This window comes from Malus domestica, chromosome 10 (genome assembly GCF_042453785.1).
Source record: "Malus domestica chromosome 10, GDT2T_hap1".
In the NCBI taxonomy this organism is placed as follows: Eukaryota; Viridiplantae; Streptophyta; class Magnoliopsida; order Rosales; family Rosaceae; genus Malus; species Malus domestica.
In genome coordinates this window covers 42,768,058-42,789,197 of record NC_091670.1, presented here as the reverse complement: position 1 = coordinate 42,789,197, position 21,140 = coordinate 42,768,058, and the positions used below count along the sequence as shown (strand labels likewise).

Genomic DNA, 21,140 nt, shown 5'->3' with positions numbered 1-21,140 from the left:
TCTCTCTCTCTCTCTCTCTCTCTCTCTCTCTGTGTCAAGCCAAAGACATTGACCAAAACAAAATGCCTAACTCCATTGAATGGAAATAGTCCGTGGAATAGTACGTCAAACCCTTTCCCCTAATTGCCTAACTTTCCTTGGACCGGAAATGCTGCTGTGATTGTAGTTTTAAACCCATCACTCTTGAGGCACTGGCACCATTTAACTTTTCTACGTAGCAGTGTATGATTGCGTTTGAGACACCAGCACAATGACATCCTACCTTTTCCGTTTCTGGCCGAGGATGGATTTGATATTTTCCTTTTTATTTTATTTTATGAAAATGTCGTCTGTCGGTGAGGGAATTAATTTTTTCTTCATTCCGTGACGCCATGCACAAATATACCGGCCCTCCCTTTAACTATTAATACTTTAATAATAACCAAACAAACGTCGTGCCAACCTCCTTATTCAGCGAGAGTTTTTTCAGTGTGATCGGTATACGAGATGGTATATTACGTGTCATTAAACAAATAATGGAATATGTGTGCTAAAAAGTTAATACCTTAAAAAATACAATTTCTTACCATTCATATTAAACCACATGGTGTATCACTTGTATTCCCGTCACAATTAAAAATTTCTCCTCTTCAGCTTCACAAGTCAAATATATAATCTCCGTCTGATTGGATACTATTGGTCACGTGATCAAATATTATCTTTTATGTTCCATTCGCAGCTAGCCACGGATTCGTTCATGTCAGTGTCACACAACAACAATCCTGAGAGCCTTATAGGTTCGTAGCTTCTTGAAGTGGTTAAGAGCGTTTATATTTGCTCTTGAGGTTTTGTGTTCGAACCTCTGCTCCGATATCGTATAAGAAAAAGAATTCAAAGAAGCATCATTTCTTCGGGAAGAAGATGGAGGGTGAGATTGGAAACTTCGTCAAGGTATGGCTCTCAGTTTACCTATCTCTATGTTACTGCTATGCAATTGCTAAGTTTGTGCCAAAAGGAGTTCCAAGACTTTTGCTCATAATTCCGATCGTGTCCCTCTTCCTATACCTCCCTCTCCACCTCTCCTCCCTCCATCTCGGCGGCACCACCGCTTTCTTCATTTCTTGGCTTGCAAACTTCAAGCTCTTGCTTTTCGCTTTCGGCAAAGGCCCTCTCTGCTCCGACCCTTCGATATCTCTTCTCCGTTTCGTGGCGGTTGCTTGCTTACCCATCAAAATCCAGCAAAACCAGTATTCAAAAACCCAAAACAAAGAAAACCCAGCCCCGAAAATAACCAAAAATGGAACAAAATCCCCATTAAACTACGCAGTTAAAGGCCTATTGTTTGCCTTGTTGGTTAAGCTATATGACTACAAAGAGCACATTCATCCAAAGCTCTTATGGATCATGTATTGCTTCCACATATACTTCGCCTTGGAAATAATCCTAGTCATCGCCGCCACGTTGGCTCGAGCGCTTCTGGGGCTGGAGCTTGAGCCCCAATTCGACGAGCCTTACCTCTCGTCCTCGCTCCAGGACTTCTGGGGTAGGCGATGGAACATCATGGTCACCAGCATCCTGCGCCCAACCGTGTATGAGCCTATCCTCGCGCTAGCAACTCGTGTGGTCGGGCGCAGGTGGGCTACTCTCGCAGGCGTGATGGGGACGTTTTTGGTGTCCGCAATCATGCACGAGCTCATATTCTACTACCTGGGCAGGACGCGGCCCACTTGGGAGATCACGTGGTTCTTCCTCCTCCACGGGGCGTGCTTGGTGGCTGAGATCGGCGTCAAGAAGGCGGTCGGGAAACGGAAGAAGCTGCAGCTGCCGAGGTCAGTGTCCGGGCCGTTGACCGTCGCGTTTGTGATGGCCACCGTGTTTTGGCTCTTCTTTCCTCCTCTGCTGCGGTGTAAGGCGGACATGAGGGCATTGGAGGAGTACGCGGCTGTTGGCGCGTTTGTGAAGAATATCGGCCATGCTTTCGCTTCTACAGCGGTGAACGCAACAGCGACAATAACAAGAACCTCGTAATAAAAGCAGACTTGTGGTGGTAGTTTTAGGCTTTTAAAAAATCGAATATAAGACGCTGACGTAGTTAAATTGTAACCGTTCAAATAAGAATGAAGAGAATGAGAGAAAGATTAGGAGGGGAGTGCGGTTGACATTGTTTTAACTAAAGCTACAACTTTAATCATTTTTAAATAGATATTTTCCCATTCGATCAGTCGGCTTCATTCTTGTCCTGGTAATAACTTCTCAAGTTATGTAAAGAGCAAGTTTTTTTTTTTTTTTTTTTTTTATTGAGAAAAAGATGATGTCTTTGATTGTTTCGTTTAAATTATAACTAGCCTTTTTGCACGCGCCTTGCGCATGCAAAAGATCTTTTTTTTATCATGGCGCGCTACGCGCAATATACAGATTCTATTAATCGCAAGCGTTGCATGCCCCTAAAAATCTTTTAAATATACGACGTTTATTTGTAATCTTACTCTGAGTTCCTCTATCTTTTACTTTAGATTAATCCATGATGTTTAATTTCTTTGCCTATTTCTTCTTTTGTTAGACCTTTTATTTTTCACGGGAGCTACGGACCCTTAAAAATCTTTTAAATATACCACGTTTATTCGTAATCATGCTCTAACTCATATTTTTTGCTTTAGAATCCATAATATGTAATTTGTGTGCCGATTTCTTCTTTTGTTTTCTACCGGTGGCATTCTTTCTCGTTCTTCTTCCTCCCAGATTATATTGTACATGTAAGAGCATAATTAAAATGAAAAAATGGTAGAACTGTTCTGCTTATTAAAACTAAGAAACTAATCAAAGTGTGTAAAGAAAAGAAAAAAATCACAGCAATTGAATACAAAAAATAAAATACATCAACCAACGAAGATACAAACCTAATCAAAGTGTGTAAATCCCCGAGATGCTTTGGTGCATTCCATATCCTATTTTGCCGCTACAATCCTTGGTGAATTGATGGTCCCTCATCATCCTTTATATCTTCCTTCAGCTAAGATTAAAGCAAAAACTGAAACCCTGATCATTCCCAAACATGCAATTGGAATCTGAATACAAAGAAAACATGAAATTGGAGGACCATACAGAATTGGGTTGGGGATTGGACAACACTAACACCATTAAATATTATAATACAGAATTGGGTGGAGAAACTCTGAATTTATACTATAAATATGACTTATGGACCTTGTAATTATACTATAAGTATGTGCGTACCTTTCTGCATAGCAAGAAGATAGTGATGAAGCACTCTAATTCTGCTATTTAGCATCTTGATGACACTGTGAATTCCTGTAATATGAGCAGCCGCTGCACACAACCCAGGTTGTATTAGTTTGTATCACAAATATAAACCTTTCTTATAACTGGATGATCCCACGCTCACTCAAACCATGTATGATATCTTCAATTGCCAAGACAGTACCAAAAACGCAATGGCTAAAATGATCGAAAATATCCATCCCATTGAAAGTATAGACGATCTGCTAGCAACCTAAAATCCCAAAATCCCAAAAACACGTCTATAAAAAATTCAAACTTTGACGTGATTTCATAAATGGACGTGGGAGTTCGAAAAATGAACGGAACTGCTATACAGTTTGAACAAACGTGCTGGACGTGGTGATTCTTTTCCCCACGAAATTATTTTCTTTTCTTTTTATTTTTAATTCTGTTTTGTTTCTAATGTTTTTGTGACAGAAGTATCCCTGTATTTTGATTGCATTATTTTCAGCCAGTTTTAGTTTTTTTCTTTGTTTAAGGGGCTTTTCGGTCTAATTTTTTTTGGTGAAGCCTTGAGACACCAAAATGTCCTTCTGGCTTTCTAATATTAGAGATATATTAAGTTTTTGTTTAATATAACCTAAATATGAGACATATTGTATGCATACATGTAGTAAGTAAATAATTTGAAAAAAATAAAAGGATGGGCAATAATAATAACAACATAAGATTGACACATATAGGTGAATTTCACATTGGGCAATTGAAAAAAATAAGAAATAATATATGTGTGTAATAATATATAAAGGATGTGATATCCACACATCCCATTTTACTTCTCACACACCTTTTTAATTTTCGGCCGTCGGATCGGATGAATTGAAGAAGATCAACGGACATGAATTATCAAGAGGTGTGTGAGAAGTAAAATGGGGTGTGTGGATAGCACACCCCTATATAAATGTATAGTTTTATTCTTAATATGATATTTTTGTGATAAAACTTAATACTTAATAATATAGGTTTTTTTTTCAGTACATCGATATTTTTATATTAAGAGGAGATGAAGTTCGGCAAAATTACACAATTGACAGCCTAATTTGGTACTGAATTCGCCATCCATGATATTTGAACCTAAGACCTCTCACTTTCAAATGAAGAGAAATACCATCAGATTGTAATACAGAGTGACAATAATATAGTTAAATTAGAACAGTAACGGTGTAAATATCTGACAATAGTGCTTGCTGGTTTTGTTGTGCGATATGGAGGTGTATGTAGCGTGGCAGATTATATTTGCCACCGTCCAAGAAAAACATGTAAGTGAGAAAATATAATCAAATAAGACAATACTGGGGTACTGACCGGGGAGTACCCAGTATTCTGACTTGGATACGTGGAACAACTAGATAACAACACTTGTTCATCTCAAATCTGCCCAAACATAACCAATCAGCCTTTTTATTCTGTTTGCCAAACATGTGTTATCGTGCTATCCAAACGCACGTCTTCTCCCTCACCGAAATACTACCAGCCCTCCAAGGCTCCATCCCATTATCGCAAGCTACCATCCTCTCCCACCACCACCAAGCGCATCCCGCCCATATTCAGCCCACCCAACCCTCCTTCAGTCGGTGAATCCACCCCCGCAGCGAGACTGCCCCGACGAAATCTGGGAGGATTACAAATTGGGGTTTCTCAATTAAATACTCGATGTTGGCTTGGCGAGTGAGCTTGAAGCTTGCATGCCGGAGCCGACGAGGCCACGGGATGGGGTTGATGGAGAGGTAGGAGGAGGATAGGACTTGCCCAGATCCATCATGGCAAGGGTAATGGGTGGAAGAAGAGGGCCGTTTGGTAGCCATCAAATGAAGAATGATTACATATAATGAAATCATCGTTATCATCACATTTCGATCTAATAATACAATATTATTTGTAAATGTTTTATTTTATAATAAAAAAAAATTAATGAAAAAAATTTGAAAATTTTGAGTTTTAACGATAAGAATAAAATAAAGAATAAAATGAATATTACTAAAATTGATTTTTTTAATGTAAAAATATAATTTTTCGTTAAAATAAATAGTACGACCGTGAATTTTTCGTTAAATTTTTTTTATAATAATGCATTAATGAATTCAAGCACCAGCTAATGAACAATCCGTTTTATATAAAATTTAGATTGTCTAACATATCCTTTTCAGCCAGCGGCTCCAGAAAGTTGAAAAAACAAGTAATATAGAAAGAACACACCGCCATACAAAAAGTTGGGCACACAGTAATGAATCTTAAATAAATGAAAAAAATCATGAATTGGTAAATTATAATATGAATTACAGATGATCAGTGACCTAATTAAAAGTGATTTCGACTACTTAAATTAGTTCCAACGCTTTTCTTTTTTTGTAAAACGATAAATTTTGTTATATTAAATATTAAATTGGTCACCAACAAAGTTCAAACTCACGTCACCTTGTCACCTTGCAAGGATTTAATTTTTTTTCCACTGTCTTAATTTGTTAGAAGAGTGGGAAGTCCTTGGTCCTAGACTCCTAGGGAAGCTACTGCATATGCCACATGCAACGCTATCAAACCACACATCTAGAAAATGATTGCAATATATGAAAAAAAATAAAATTGAAAGCAACATCCATCTACCGTTGTTTTGTTTCCATCGCATATTATTGCCCTACAAATTTTAAATTTGCCGGCATGTCAATTCGCCTTTAAAGAGGACCCGAGGGCCCGTGGCCAAGTAACTTTCACGACTTGTGTTATTATTTTATTTTCTTTGTTAGACCACCGACTATTTCTTATATTTTTTCTATGAGTCTTTTCGGTTCTCGAATGGTGAATTCTTTTAACAAAGTTATAGAAATTTTAACAAAAAATTTTCGGTACTGTTTATTTAACGAAAAATTACATTTTTATACTAAAAAATCAATACTGGTATTATTTACTTTACCTTTTATTTTATCCTTATTGTTAAAATTCAAATTTTTTTAATCATTTTCATTAGTTTTCCTCAAAATTATTAGCTGATTCTCTTATTAAAAAAATCACTAAATCTTTACATTTAATATCCGTGTATATACCTCGCATTTCGTTTAATCTCTACTATTTTAATAATTCAACAGTTAATTACTAGTAAATACACAAAAACTAAATTTAGAAACTCGAGATTTATTAAGTAAAAACAAGGTTACATCCCGATGAATGGCGGGCTGTTCTATATTAAAATTTGTTTTAACTTTTAATTGTTGAATCCAACTAATGTGTCACTTTAAGTTTAAAGTCTTTCTTGGTTCCTTCCAACGCGAATAAACAATTGGCCTCAAATCAAAGGTAATATTTGTTGGATTGCGTTGCAATATAATAAAAAGAGCCATCATTTATTTCATTACATTTTTTTTAAACAAATAATATTATCTATATTAAAGGAAGGGATGAGCTTAGCCTCACAATTTGCTAGTAATAATGTGATTTGAATTCGCCTTTGATCAAAATTGAACTTAAGACTTCTCACTTACAAGTAAAGAAAAATATCACTAGACCGTAACACTAAGTTATTATTCCACTGGACTTTGATTTATTAAAAGTTTATTTAATTACACTATCCTCAAGTGACATGGATTTATAATTGACTAACAAAAATTTGTTAGGAAGATCATATTCTCTAATCATATGATGGGACACTTAATAATTGAATTTCATAATGTTTTAAAAAGAAATCCAACTATCAAATACCACATCATCTGATTTTCAAAATACAATCTATATTCTTGTTTGCAAATGGTAATGTTAGAGATTGAATTTGTATACTAAATTTTGTAAACTAATAATATGAAAGTTAATGTTTGAATTGTTACTTTAAGTACGTTCTTATTTCTTATTAATGACATATCATTTTGTTTCCAATTTTAATCTATCTAACGTTACTCTTTTGTAAATAATAATATAGACTGAATAAATAAATAAAAACTACAGTATAGGGATGAGCGTGTTCAACTGTTCCGTCACAACCTTTACAATATATAAATACGATAGGACGATCTTTCTCCATCTAAAAAACTAGTACTCTCATAAGAATTGTTCACAGAAATGAAGAAATTGGAAGGAGAAATCCCAATATTTTTCATGGTTTGGATTTTGGTTGTGGCATCACTATCTTACTGTCATACCGTCGGCAATGTCACTTCTCCGGGCACTACCAGACTCCTCGCCGTCCTACCCGTCGTATTCTTCTTCTTCTACCTCCCTCTCAATCTGACCACCATTTTTCTCGGCGGCCCGTCGTCTTTCTTCCTCGCTTGGCTTGCCAACTTCAAGCTCCTCCTCTTTGCCTTTAACAAAGGTCCCCTCGCCACCACCCCTCCCACTTCCATATCTCATTTCATCCCCTTAGCTTGCCTTCCAATCAAATTCCGAAACGACCCCAAAAACCATGAAAAGAAAGAACGTCCTGCGCAGAGAATTTCTGCTTCAAAATCTCTCCCAAAAGGCCAGAAATCGACTCTCAACTATGTGACCAAGGCTTTGATTTTTTCCACGTCAGTACATGTATATCACAACAAACAGTTTATTCACCCTAAAATCTTACTCTTCCTCTACTCCATTTACATGTACACCGGCCTTGAGCTTATCCTCGCCTTGGTCGCTTCACTGGCCCGAGTCTTCCTCGGCGTTGATTTCGAGCCGCAGTTCGACGAACCCTACCTCTCCACCTCACTCCAGGACTTCTGGGGAAGCAGGTGGAACATCATGGTGAGCAGAATTCTACACCCTACCGTATACCAACCCGTCCGGGAAATCTCCACCGGTGCCCTCGGGACAAAGTGGGCCCGGATTCCGGCTGTTATCGCGTCGTTTTTCGTGTCGGCGGTGATGCATGAGCTCATCTTCTATTACATTGGACGGACGTTGCCCACGTGGGAGCTGACCTGCTTCTTCCTCCTCCACGGAATATGTTTGTCCATTGAGATTGTGATCAAGAAGGCTTTTGACGGTAAGTGGCGGTTGCCTGCTGCCGTTTCGGGGCCGTTGGCGATGGCATTTGTGGTGGCGACGGGGGTGTGGCTGTTTTTGCCGTCTATTATGGTGCGGTGTGAACCGGACGTCATGGCGTACAGAGAATATACGGCTTTCACTGAGTTTATGAAAAGTGTTAGTAACTTTGTCAAAGTTTCTTTCTTAAGCATAGTTGGAAAATAGAAGAAGCACTTCCATAATTGTATTTACTAATCGATAATGTTATTCTTACCATATTTTTGTACCGCAATTGTATATCACCTTAAGTGGTATCTAATGTGAACAGTCGCATCATTTAAATTAACAAGCATTTAATTTCAAAATGTTAATCAATAATTAATAAAAAAGATTGTTAATTAAATGATGACTGTGGTATACGAGGAATCACCTTTTTCCACCTAAGATTATTTAAGTGTTTTAATTAATAAAGAGATTGAAATTAAATGATGTAGCTTGTCTAACTCATCTGCCACCTAAGATGGTAAATAAATGTGGTAAGAATAACATTACTCTTTATTAATTAGTTACGTGTTACTGAGCAATCCCAGTCTTTAATAAAAGACCAAAATTGCCAACACTTTGTTGACACCCTGTTCTCCCTGGCTTCAAGTTTTTCTGCTATTTTTGTGGCTCTCCTCTTACTAAGAACTTGACAAGTACATTTCTCTACGAATAACACTTCTAAGGGCGACTGCAAGACAATAAGGTTATCTGTTTTGCGATAATCTCATGAAAGATCTATCGTACATAGTCTTACCCTTTATAAAGATGTTGTTTTTACGACTCGAATCTGTGACCTTTTAGTCACAACTAATTTGACAAAAATAATTTTCAATTTTACCTTGTTAGTTAAAGTTTGTGGCTGAAGTCAAATTAGATTTAACTTAAGGTTAAAAAGAGCAATACAGTTAGAAAACATTTTGATTGAAGATGATTATGTCTCTCATTCTTGTGATTACTTCAACTTCTATATATGGTAATGTGTTTCTCGTGAGTTCGTAACGACTTTTGTGGCTGGCGACAAGAACATTAACGTTGAAGCTTACTTTGTCTCTGTTTGTGTAGTCCAATAGACTTTGCTGGTCTGGTCAACTCTAAGTGTCTTTTGCTTTGTGGTCCCAGCCCAGACTAATTGCTTCAATTTCTAAGTAAAGACCAGCGCAACGCCAGTCTTGCTTCCTGACACTTTGTACTTGGATCTTTATTGTCCGATCAGCATGTCGAGTTTGTCTGCAACATCCCGCCCTAATGGATCTTTCTTCTTCTTTGTCAGCTTTCTTCTCATCACATTCTCTCCCCCCTCCACCGCTTTCCGCTCCCATAGCTTCCTCTTTTTCTGATGCCTACTTGTCTTTGTTGAAGATTTTGAACCGCGAGCATCAACGGCGATGGTTTTACTTTCAAATGATCTTCCACCACCCGTTCTATCTCGATGACCATTTTTCGGCCTCTTAGAAGGTCTCTATGTTTCAGTGGCAGCTCCATCATCACCAATTGTATTTGGAACTGAGCAGTCACCCAGCTTTTTTTGCTTGTCACCTTTTTGTTTCCGTTCGTTGAACTGACTATTCACGTCTTTTGGAACACGATCATGATGGGCTGCACACCGCTGCGCTTGTAGCTAAGCTTTTCGCTCTTTCAACTTCTGAACATTCTCAAGTGCAAACTCCACAATCGGGTGATGTTGAGGACCAAAAGTTTCTATGAGCTTTCCTTTCTTCATATAGGTCATCCAAGAACTTTATCTTCACGGTTGACGTTGAATACAACTGAGGGAGATCTTATGCCAAAAAGGAAAAGAATCGCTACACAAATTAGTATAGCTAGCGGCAGGCAAATCGTAGCTACTAACGAACCTTTAGAATAACTCGTTTTTGTTTTATAGCTCGTTAGGTAACCGCACCGATACAAAGTTTGCTCAGTTCTTTTGCAGTCAGGGACTTGGGCAATTTTTTTATAAATATTCTTGTCTTTGAAACGTGATACTTTGGAGATCGAAGCTTCTTCATCATCCTCCTCTCCGCCCTGCATGGTTTCAGAAATTCACTACAACATGTTGCATATATGTAGGGGAACGAAGAGATCAGCAACACTTACATTTAGCATGTCGACATATCAGTAGCTGAAACCCCTTCTGCCGCTGGAGTTCCCTCGAGAATAAGACCGTCCTGTTAGTATTTTGAAGAAACCAAATGGCAATCATTCAGGACACAATTTATAAAATCTAGATAAAGCCAGGAGGTTCATCAAAGAAATAAACTTTGCTACATAGAGATTGCAGCTCCTCTTTTCTGGCCACATTCAGTTCCTTGTTTTGAGCCCAATTTTTAACCAAAGCGCACAAGACTGTCAATTCTTAACCCTTCAGAGAAATTCCCAAGCCAGATGCCGCATTCCCGGCTGAAACAGCATAACTTGCTGCATCATTTGTTTCAAACATGAGAAACCCCTTCCTTTTCGTTTCCTGCCAAAACATAATATCACATGTACTTTCAAACGCAACAAACGATGCAAGAATCGTATCAATCTACATATAAGAAATACTTTGTGACCTGAAGGACTGGGGTAAAAGATTGCACTATCCCCCAAAGGTCGAAAACCTTTGTTTGACATCTTCTTTATTGAAGTCAGACGGAAGATTGCTTATGAAAATTGTTCTATCCAGATCATCTCCTTCTTCTATCTCATCAGTAGCGTTGGATTCTTTTGCAGTAATGTCTTCTTATGCAGAAGATGTATATTTATCAACAGGCGGCTTCTTGTTCCTTTTGGGCAGTGCAGAACCTACGACTTCCTTAGTACTGCTCCAAAGTAAAGCGCGAATAAAAAATGTACATCTTCTGCATCCTGTTTGCGTGTGAATTGTACAAATACAAAACCGTTCGATAACCTGCAAATTGGAATAAAAGTAAGAACGTAGGGAAGGAGAAGAGTTAATTTCATTGAGCGAGAAACGATACTGGATGATGGTAACAGACCCTGTATTAGAATTATGTTCAATAACTACATCCCAGTAAGCAAAGAACCTCAAAAGGAAGATTTCTAACGATCAGCTTCCACCTCCGAACCCTGAAACCCTGTCTCATAAAAACAATCGAGCGGATCAATAATAATGTAACAATTCAACATTTGGTAAACCCGCCACTTATCTTGCTGGTGTAACAATTCAACAGAAGCACATGCTTATTGAACACTTTATAATAATGTAACTTCCAACATTTAGTAAATCTGCCTGGTAACATTTAAGAATGTAACTTCAACTAGGAAATTAAGCATAACCATATACCAAATATAAGAAAAAATAATAAATTGCACGTCCGAAAAAGTTGAGAATATTTGAAAACTTAAAAATCTTTTGAAGTTTCGAAATTTTTGAGATTACTCCAATTCTGAAATTTTCGAACCTACCAAAATTTCTGAATTTGAAAATTGTGGACCAATTCTAAAATTTATGACGGAAATTGGGAAGGCTGTTTCCGATCGGATGCTTTGGAACACGGCCCTAGGCACCTAGTGAATCCGGATCCTCTTTGTGAGGATCCGGGAATTCATGAATCATACCCGTTCATCGTATATCGTACGGTCAGAAATCATTTTAAATATTTTTATTTAAAATTAAGTACTTAAAAAAAACTGATCATACGAAATACAATAAATGAACACAATTTACGAATCTCCAAGATCTTCACCAAAAGATCGGAGAGGATGCTGTTGGGCCCGTAGGAACTTGCTATAGTAGATGGGAGAAATTTCGATTAAAAGTACCAAAATGACCTTTTAATTTATTTGATCTTTCTAAGAAAACAAGAAATCCCAATCTTCGTCATCTCCTTCCCATCACAGCCCAAAATCAGAGGTTGGAGGCTTGGAGCCTCAGGCAACGTACAAATTGTTTTTGAAGACAATCATATCATTCATTCGCGGTAACCACAAAGCTTTAAGCTCTCCCTCTTTCTTTTCCTATTGCATTTCTGCCTCTCATTTATTTAATTTGAAGGTCGAATTGGATTTAAGTACGATAAAATCGAACTGGGTTCTGATCTGTGACCGGGTTTATAGAAAAATGATTGTGCTTTTTGCAGATCAACTGTTTGTGGATTTGACTGTTCGAAGAAAGTGTCGGAATTGGAGAAGATCGAAATGGGTTTTGTAGTTACAACTCTGATCTTTGCAATGGTGGGCGTAATTGCTTCCCTCATGGTCAGAATCTGCTGTGGCAGAGGCGCATCGGCCAATTTGTATGTCTTATTTGCTCTACTAGTTTTCTCTTTTAATTTCTGAATCCAAAGATTTTAGCTTTCTAACTTGTTTTCCAATTGTTGATGCAATATTTTGACGTTGGTAGGATGTTATATTGGATTTTAGTGATGTTCAGAGTTTAGGGCTGGTCAGATTGAAACCGTTATAGTCTGTATGCTGATTATGCTATTGAAACCGATTTTCGGTGATGGAATTCGGATCCTTTAAGGGTTTAGAAACATTTGCATTGCATTTTAGCGAATCGTAGCTCCATTCTTGTTGGATGACATTGTAGGGAAAATCTACCACATAGATTGTCGGGAAAGAAGAGGAGAGTTTTGGTCAGAAGAGGCTTTGATATGGGAAGCCTGAAATATGCTAATCGGGTTCAATAATTTGATTTATATTGCATGATTTTCTAAAAGTTTCATGGTGTTTATGTAATAATATTGTCGATGAGTTATTGTGAAACTTTAGTCTATCGTTTCTAAGGAAGGAAATCTGTGGAATGTGTGGGAAAGGAAGACTGATAATGTTGTTCTTCACGATTTTAAATCCTAGGAGATAAGTGAGAGTTTTAGTTAGACACATCAAGGAGATCCCGTTTGAATTTATGTTTGATGAGTTAGATTTATTGGTTACATTCGTGAAATATGTATAGATTTAACCTCAACATTTCTGTCTGCTTCAAATGAGATGGGGGGCGTTGATTTTGATGTTTACTCCATCACTACATCTAGACTTACTGCACAATGTTGTTTGCATGATTAAGATTCAAACACTTTTGGACCTTTCCGGTGTTGGGGGCATCTTTCAAATCCTCTTAAAGCTAAACGTATTGTTTTTTTCTTGTGCAGGCTTCACCTTACACTAGTTATCACAGCGGTAGTGTGCTGTTGGATGATGTATGTCATCGACTCTTACCTTTGATTTTTTTTCGGTTAACTTTTTGGGAAAATTTTATCAATTTGGATTTGCTTCAGTTGGTGAACTTTTAATGTTACTCCTTTGCAAAATTTCCCACCTGGATATTGACTTAGCATGCTCCTTTCGTACTTGGTAGGTGGGCAATCGTATACCTTGCACAGATGAAACCACTCATTGTTCCGATCCTCACTGAAGGAGAGTGAAGTGTGTGTGGAAGAATTTGTTCCTGCAGAACTGGGTCACGCATCATTAGTTCAGACTTTCCATTCGGGATTTGGATGTATAATTTTCGAAGAGAGTTAGTTTGATACGTAGGTTTATTGTACCGCTATATTTGTTTGCTTCGTCCTCCGTAAACAGGGTGATAGACCAGTCTGTTTTTTGCAGTTTCGGCTTGTATGTACCTCTGTTTTATTGATGTGAAAGAAAATGTCGATCCCTTGCCATGTTCTATGTGCATGAAACTCGGATTGCCTGAGGGTTGTGTAAGAAAAGAATTGGGTTCTTTTTGTTTTTCCGGTTCGTCTCATTTTGTTATTCGTGTATTATAATGTGGAGTAACATCATGTGACAATACGATAAGGATCTACCATTTATACCAATCTTATCTATATCAAGAGATTTTTCAGCATGCCTGAAATACGAAGTGGTACATCACATGTTATTATACTACCACACAAATGGGGGTAAGGCTAGCCGACATTCACCTCTCCCAGACCCTGCGTAAAGCGGGAGCCTTGTGCACTGGGTACGACCTGAAATACGAAGTGGTACATCACATGTTATTATACTACCACACGTCTTATGGGCAAATTGAAAAATCTCTCATCTATATCCTACAGCATGGACTTACCGTCTCTGATGTGAAGATATAGATGTACGCAAAGATATTATAACATTGTGCAAACCAATACATAGCAATTAATGGCACTAAATGATCTAGTTGAACTGTGAGGCAACAAGCAATGCCGCAGATTTGTTTTATATTTGATCCAGTGAAAGATTCACATATTCCTTAATATATATTCGAGCAAGCAAAGATCAAACATTTCAGAAGCAGGTAATGGAGAAGAGGCCGCCTGCACTAGCTCTTGGGCCGCTGAAGCTGACGCTGCTTCTGTTGCTGTGGTTGGTTGTGTTTCCGGCTGCTAAGGGTTGCCCATCAGGCGGCAGCCGATGCAGAAGTTGCCCACCAGACGGCAGTCAATGCAGAAATTGTATAGTAAATCAGATGAAGTTCAGCTGCCCAGAATGCACGCCGGTTCTGCGCTGTATGGCTCGATGCTTGTGGGGCGGCAGCTCGAGGGCCAACTGCATCAAGAACTGTGATTGTGGCACCCCGAAGCTCTCCGACTGCAAGAGGTGCATGTCACGCTGCAAGTGCAGCTGCATGTTGTCGTAGATGAGCGTTCTCAAGAAGAACAACAAAGCCTGTATGTTTCTGTTTGACGTATGAAGTTTATGATTTATGAATTCTGAAATCTATCTTTCTCATGTTCATTTCATTGTCAATGCGTCGATATTCTAAATTGCTCTAATTTAATTTACCAAAATCTGAGTTGTGGGCGCAAGAGAATGAGCACACTGCTCTAACTCGCTAGGTTTAATACACATCTACTTAAGCTACACCTTTTAGTTTTTGTGATGTGGAAGATTATTTTTTATATTTTTTTCGTCTAACGATGAACTCATTCTCCTGCTTGCAAATAACGCATATTTACGATATTTCATAATTAAAACCGATGAATTTAAGTGCATGGAGAATAGAACTATAAAAAGAAGGGTCCAAACTAAGTACAAAATTACAATTTGCGGTCGGTAGTTTGTAGACTGTGTCACTCTACAGATAACAGAGTAGGCAAGCAAAGCAGTGCCGGCGATGAACCAGATCACGGCTCCTGCAAAAATCGCTGCAAGCACCGAAACCCCAGATACTGAGCGCAATACCTCTCCATCTCCTCCCCTCCTCTATCCCTACACACCTCCTCCTCCATCTCTGCAAGGACGTCGTCCCAGTTCCCCCCAAACCCACCGTCTCTGCCACCCCAGAAGCCATCCACGTCTTCCGATACGATCGCGTCCACGATCTCCTGCAGCCCCACGATCCGACGGCTAACTTTTCTCCTCGCTTCCCTCACCGCGGGGTCCACCCCGGGGACCGAGTCCAGCTTCAGCAGCAGCCGCATCAGGGACTCGTTCATCCTCAGCTTCTCGCGCTCGCTTGCCCTGACGGCGTCGACAGTTTCCTGCCGTTGGATCAGGCGCTGGAACTCGTCGGCCTCGGAGTGGACGGCTGCGATTGTTTTGAAGTGGGTGCGGATGAGGTGGGCCCGGTAGGCCGATTGAATTTTGATGGCCGCGGTGGATTGCGGTAAGTGAAGGGTGATGGGAATTGGGGTGTCCGAGGACTGGATGGGAATTTCGGTGGTGGCGGGAGGGGCAGGTTCGTCATCGTGGAGGGTGTAGGTGACGGTGGTGGAGGCGGAGGAGGAGAAGCTGAGTCTGCGACTGCGAGAGGGTTTCATCATCTTTGGCTAAGCCTGCGGTGAATTTGAGTGAGTGTGAAAAATGAAAATCATTTCTTAATTTAAAACGACTTTTGTGAAAAAAAAAGAAAAAGGTCTTTTTGAAACAGTAGAAGGTTCTTGAATACTCTTGGCGCGTAACAGCATTCAGCACCATCGCTCCCGTCCGTTAATTTACGGGACCCACACGCCGCCCTCTCATTTTTGGAAGAAACGCTTTTTGGCACACGAAAGCATCTTTAATCTCACAGTACATGCACAGCTAGATATGTTGCGGTGGATGACATCTCGAGCTAATAACATATCTCATATTTTTCAATCAAGCTATATTGATCAATGCCATTGGTGACATCAAAGGGCGGATTTAAGATTCGAATCTTAGAGAATTCTAGTGTTAAATACAAGATTTTAGATAAAAACAGACACCGCAAAAATTATTTTAGTTTATTTACAAAGATTTCGTTAAACACTTGGTGGACTTATTGTTGTCAGCCAAATCAGGTCATGCATATGTCAACATTTATCAACATATGCCCAAGTAATCTGATGAGTGATACGGAAAGAATTTGTTGAGTGTTGTCAACACAACCTGTTAAGATATACTTAGCAGATATTACATGAAAATCTTTGTAGGCACCAAACAGACCCGTATCAAATATTCGAATGGTCCTCGAAAGACCTATACATGTATATTTCTTGAGTGGTCCGGTCCTAGGACCACATTGGTCTCTAAGTCCATCAGCCCCCGGTGACATCCACATTTAAATGTATAGAAAGAGAGAGCACTAAACAATAAATAGGATATATAGTAGGGGATTATCATAAAGCAGAACAACGCCGCCTTATTCCACTAAGTAAGGTCGGCTGTATTGTGCATGGTTTAGAATTACAAAACAACAAAGGCCAAGTGAATTACAGAGTACATGGTACACAGCTCCAACAACATATGAAATTGAGGTTGCTAATGGAATACAAGTACTTTGACTGATTACTTGAAAGGCCAAGAAGAAAGTCTTCAAAGAGGTGAGGGAACAATCTTTCCGGAGCAAGTCCCAAAGCCAACGTTGTAACCATTTCCCTGCAATCAAAACATCAAACGTAAAAATCAGACTGATAATCCTGCTGCATAACAAGTTCACAGGACCCGATGGCAGTATGAAGTACATGTTATGCACGGTAGCGTGGATATTGTTTCATTCCAAAATTCTGGCAAACTTCATATCGAGGCATTGCATCAGAACAACAATATACAGCATGACGAGACCGCAAGCAGCATGTAAAAGAGATTGTAAAATGTAATTAAACATGTAAAAAGACTTGTATCAACAGTAACCTTGCTAAACCCAGAAATGATGACTTCATCACCATCTTCTAAGAATTTACGAGGTGTCCCATTTAATGACAGCTGCTTTTGTCCATTCCATGTCAACTCTAACAAGCATCCAAGAGAATCGGGCTCCTGTTGTGATACACAAGTGAATGAAATTCACTCTAGCAATAAAAGAAAACTCCACAAATTTATAGTCAAGCATAACTTCATATGAATGTACGAATTAGTAAAAAGAAACTGAAACCATACAGGCCCACTGATAGTCCCTGTTCCAAGGAGATCGCCTGGCCTTAAGTTGCAGCCGTTGATAGTGTGGTGGGCTACCTGTTGAGTCAATGTCCAGTATCTGTAAATGAGGTGCACAAGGTAAGACACCCTATAAATGAAGCACGCAAGAACAAAATAAAATGTACAAAACCATGGATTTTCCTTCATCTGAGTACTTAGGCATCCTGATTAGCTCAACAAAAGCTAAAAGGCACTTATTATGATGCCCCCAAGAAGCGTAGATCTACAGAAAGCTTGGTAATGAATATAAAGTCCGTTATCGTAACCAAAAGGAAACTACTACGGAAAAGTTATCTCAACGCTAGGCAGTATGCTTATGACCATCTTCTAGGTTACTTTTCCAATAGTTGTCAACAGGGCAAGACTTATCTCAGCTAAAGATTAAAGACTCTTGAGGAAGTAATTGGGGAGAAATCCTTACAAATTATTGAAGTTACTCTTTGTGACCACATGCGACTCATCTTGTCCAGCAGGTTTGATTTGAACCTAGCAATAAAATGGCAGTTCCATCGTCATCCCAAGAACACAAGAGCACATGACTATTTACAACATAATCACTAAAAGAAAATTCCGTAAGGCCTTAAGGGTAAAAGAAACCATAAACTTTGTTAATTAACTAAAAGAAACAAATTGCAATGAGCTGGTAAATACCTCCAATGAAATGTCATAATTTTGGGAGATTTTTTCAGCCAGATAGGGCAACGGATGGGGGTCCTACGAGTCAGAGTGAACTTAACATAAATATTCTATGACTTATAATTACAAAGAAAGATTGAATTATGTGGGTATGCATTATGCAAATATGAGTAACCACCTGCTTGGGAGCATCACAAAGAAAAGGTTCTAGAGCTTCCAGCGTCACTATCCAAGGGGATATTGTAGTCCCTGATATTCACATTTTACACAAAGTTAATGTCAGTTTACACACTTATAAAACAATAAATGAAGAATTCAGCATCATAGTTTCCGCTTCTTACCAAAGCTTTTCCCAAGGAAAGGCCCCAGGGGAATATATTCCCATGCCTGAATATCTCTAGCTGTCAAAACACCAACTTATTATCAAGCAGCTCCAAACATTAAACATGAAGGATTAAAACCTATTAAGGCAAGAGGCAAGCATACCACTCCAGTCATTCATCAACACAAGTCCAAAGATGTGATCTGCTGCTTCATTAACACCCACCGGCTTTCCTAACTCATTTCCAGGGCCAACTATAGCAGCCTACAATCAAAATGAGAACCCACATGACATAGTAAATAAAAAGGGGATAAGCATAACCGTAATTATGATTTCTACTTCTACACTAAAATGTTATACTATAGCATAAGTGGCTAACCATTTCGAGCTCAAAGTCTAGTTTCAACGAAGGGCCAAAAGGCGGTGGAGAGTTTCCAGTAGGAGCACCTTGACCTCTGTGATAAGAGGAATAAAAAATGTAAACTTTAAGATTGAAATCCAATTAAGTATAATATATCATCTGAAATCAGAATTGGATGGACAAATTTCACCGATTCAATAAAGAACATGACATAAGACCAAAATCATAAATCAAATATATACGCAGGCAATCAACAAAACATCAACGGAAAAGTTTGGCCTTGAAATCAATTATTGGAAATTGAAGTACTATTACTACCAATAGACAAGTTCAACAATTTTTACTCACCCTGCATATTCAATGAATCTAAAAGCTATAAAAATAAATGATAAGTTCTCACTTTGGTCGAATAATGTCCGTTCCCGAGATAACAATCGAAGAAGCTCGACCATGATATGCAATTGGAAGGTGGAACCTGGACATCAAATAAGACTTCCTTAACTTGGAAAAAAAAACAATACTAAAACTAAAATAAGAAAAAGAAATTATGTTCAATGAGTTATTCAAAATCTACACACCAGTTTGGTGGAATCGCATTCTGTGGCCCGCGAAATATGGTCCCGCAATTCTTCGCGTGATGCATTGACGAAAAGAAATCCGTATAGTCCCCTATTGTAATCGGAAGAACCATTTCTACCTTGCTCTACACATCAATCCACATAAAATATGAACGAATGAATAAAATGTATTGAAAATCTAAGCAGGATTATAAAATTTCAGGTACCAATGGAAGAAGTGATTTCTGCCTCAAACTTTCATTGTCACGCAATGTCGGCTCAGTAGCTGCACCAGTAATTAACCAAATAAATCTTAATTAGCAACTTAATTAAGTGTAAACTAAGCCTAATTACTTCAACAAGCACATTGATTAATAAGCATGCATACATGATTACTTCAACAAGCACATTGATTAATAAGCATACATACATGACAACAGCTTCTGAATGGTGGCGCGAGCTTCCTTCCACGCAGGCCGTCCAAGCGCCAAGAACTTGTTTAAATCAGGCTAATCAACCAAAACAGAGTAATTAATAATTAATCACTATCATCATCTTAGTCAACTAAAAGTAATCTGCGATTAATGATCAACGGACCTGATGAAAGCAATCGGAGTTGACGAGGATCGGACCGTTGAATAACCCGGCGGCGGCGATTTCGGAGAGGTCCAAGACGTAGTCGCCGATGGCCACGCCCGGTCTAGCTGGCGAACCCGGTTGGGGCTTGAAGACGCCGTACGGGAGGTTCTGGATGGGGAAGTGAGAGCACGGGTGGACTTCGATGAAGGACGTCAGAAGAGCCATGCTGTAAAACGGCGTCGTTGAGCGGAAGGGCGAGCTTATCTTTGCAGCGAGGAAGATGGAGAGTGAAGTTGCTGACTTTACAGAGGAGCAGCCCGAAGAAGTAGATTTGGCTTTTCTTTCCGTTTATTATTTTAATATGATTTTTGGGATTTTTTAAAGGATAAAAAGGTAATATTATATTTGGGGATATCGAATTTTGCGCTGTAACGTAGTTGGTTGGGAGACTTGGGTTTCGTCGGTGCTCCTAATCGCGAATCATGCGGTAGATGGCTTACCAATCTTTCAATGAATGCTCTTCATCTAACCGTCCGATTTTAACTTGCTACTGTGCTTGGTTTTGGAGAGATCCTCTAACTAAACTAATATTTGGTTTATGTGGCGTTATCGTCAGATTAGCCTCTCCGCACGCACTAACGTGCATGCGAGAGGCATTTTTACATCACGGGCGCACGCGCCCCTAAAGGTGTATTGTGTTAGTTTTTCTCATCGTAATTGTCAAGATATATTTTAAATGTATTATGCAAAGAGGAACTCTTTTTTTATCATGCATATCCTAAAAGAGTAATATATGTAACTCGTTTTTACTTTGCGTAAAGTAATGATTTAAATGTTATTCATGCACTTGTCAAACAACATGAGATTTGAGACGCAAGTTCCTACCTAAAGTCCATGGACAATAGTAAGTAGATGTAAATTGAAAAAAAAATAGTAGATGAAAACATTAAGTACTCATAGCAAAATACAAAACAACTTAAATGTCAAAATATAAATCATGCATAACAATGTGTACATTATTCACAATACCCATAGAGTCTATATGTCACTGTTTCTTTTGAAAAGAAAGTTTACATTTTGATATCAATGCTACAATTTCCACCCATTTGTTCATGATTGATGCTTC

The 21,140-nt window shown here is 38.7% G+C and overlaps 6 protein-coding genes across 6 annotated transcripts; 4 read left to right on the top strand and 2 right to left on the bottom strand.

The window, feature by feature from the left end:
* The first annotated feature begins 533 nt into the window (after window positions 1–533).
* LOC103446777 (acyl-CoA--sterol O-acyltransferase 1) lies at window positions 534–2,200 on the top strand. Its single transcript, XM_008385911.4, has one exon. It carries the CDS (start codon window positions 901–903, stop codon window positions 2,005–2,007), a length of 1,107 nt encoding a protein of 368 aa, XP_008384133.3. The 5' UTR covers window positions 534–900; the 3' UTR covers window positions 2,008–2,200.
* A 5,123-nt stretch (window positions 2,201–7,323) lies between these two features.
* Window positions 7,324–8,433, top strand: LOC103412609 (long-chain-alcohol O-fatty-acyltransferase-like). The gene has a single exon (XM_070806429.1). It carries the CDS (start codon window positions 7,324–7,326, stop codon window positions 8,431–8,433), a length of 1,110 nt encoding a protein of 369 aa, XP_070662530.1.
* Window positions 8,434–12,016: 3,583 nt separating this feature from the next.
* On the top strand, window positions 12,017–13,862 carry LOC103412553 (V-type proton ATPase subunit e1-like). Its single transcript, XM_008351099.4, has 4 exons — window positions 12,017–12,173; window positions 12,333–12,488; window positions 13,347–13,394; window positions 13,553–13,862. Exons 2-4 carry the CDS (start codon window positions 12,391–12,393, stop codon window positions 13,617–13,619), a joined length of 213 nt encoding a protein of 70 aa, XP_008349321.1. The 5' UTR covers window positions 12,017–12,173; window positions 12,333–12,390; the 3' UTR covers window positions 13,620–13,862.
* Window positions 13,863–14,341: 479 nt separating this feature from the next.
* Window positions 14,342–14,916, top strand: LOC103412554 (uncharacterized). The gene has a single exon (XM_008351100.4). It carries the CDS (start codon window positions 14,480–14,482, stop codon window positions 14,816–14,818), a length of 339 nt encoding a protein of 112 aa, XP_008349322.1. The 5' UTR covers window positions 14,342–14,479; the 3' UTR covers window positions 14,819–14,916.
* A 197-nt stretch (window positions 14,917–15,113) lies between these two features.
* On the bottom strand, window positions 15,114–16,031 carry LOC103446894 (BAG family molecular chaperone regulator 5, mitochondrial). Its single transcript, XM_008386048.4, has one exon. It carries the CDS (start codon window positions 15,942–15,944, stop codon window positions 15,306–15,308), a length of 639 nt encoding a protein of 212 aa, XP_008384270.3. The 5' UTR covers window positions 15,945–16,031; the 3' UTR covers window positions 15,114–15,305.
* A 696-nt stretch (window positions 16,032–16,727) lies between these two features.
* LOC103422481 (fumarylacetoacetase) lies at window positions 16,728–20,498 on the bottom strand. The gene is made up of 14 exons (XM_008360543.4): window positions 20,033–20,498; window positions 19,866–19,944; window positions 19,663–19,721; window positions 19,457–19,581; window positions 19,279–19,353; window positions 18,897–18,972; window positions 18,682–18,781; window positions 18,537–18,596; window positions 18,374–18,444; window positions 18,211–18,273; window positions 17,981–18,045; window positions 17,521–17,617; window positions 17,275–17,400; window positions 16,728–17,019 (listed from the first exon to the last, which is right to left on the bottom strand). Exons 1-14 carry the CDS (start codon window positions 20,237–20,239, stop codon window positions 16,957–16,959), a joined length of 1,266 nt encoding a protein of 421 aa, XP_008358765.1. The 5' UTR covers window positions 20,240–20,498; the 3' UTR covers window positions 16,728–16,956.
* Between the last annotated feature and the right edge of the window lie 642 nt (window positions 20,499–21,140).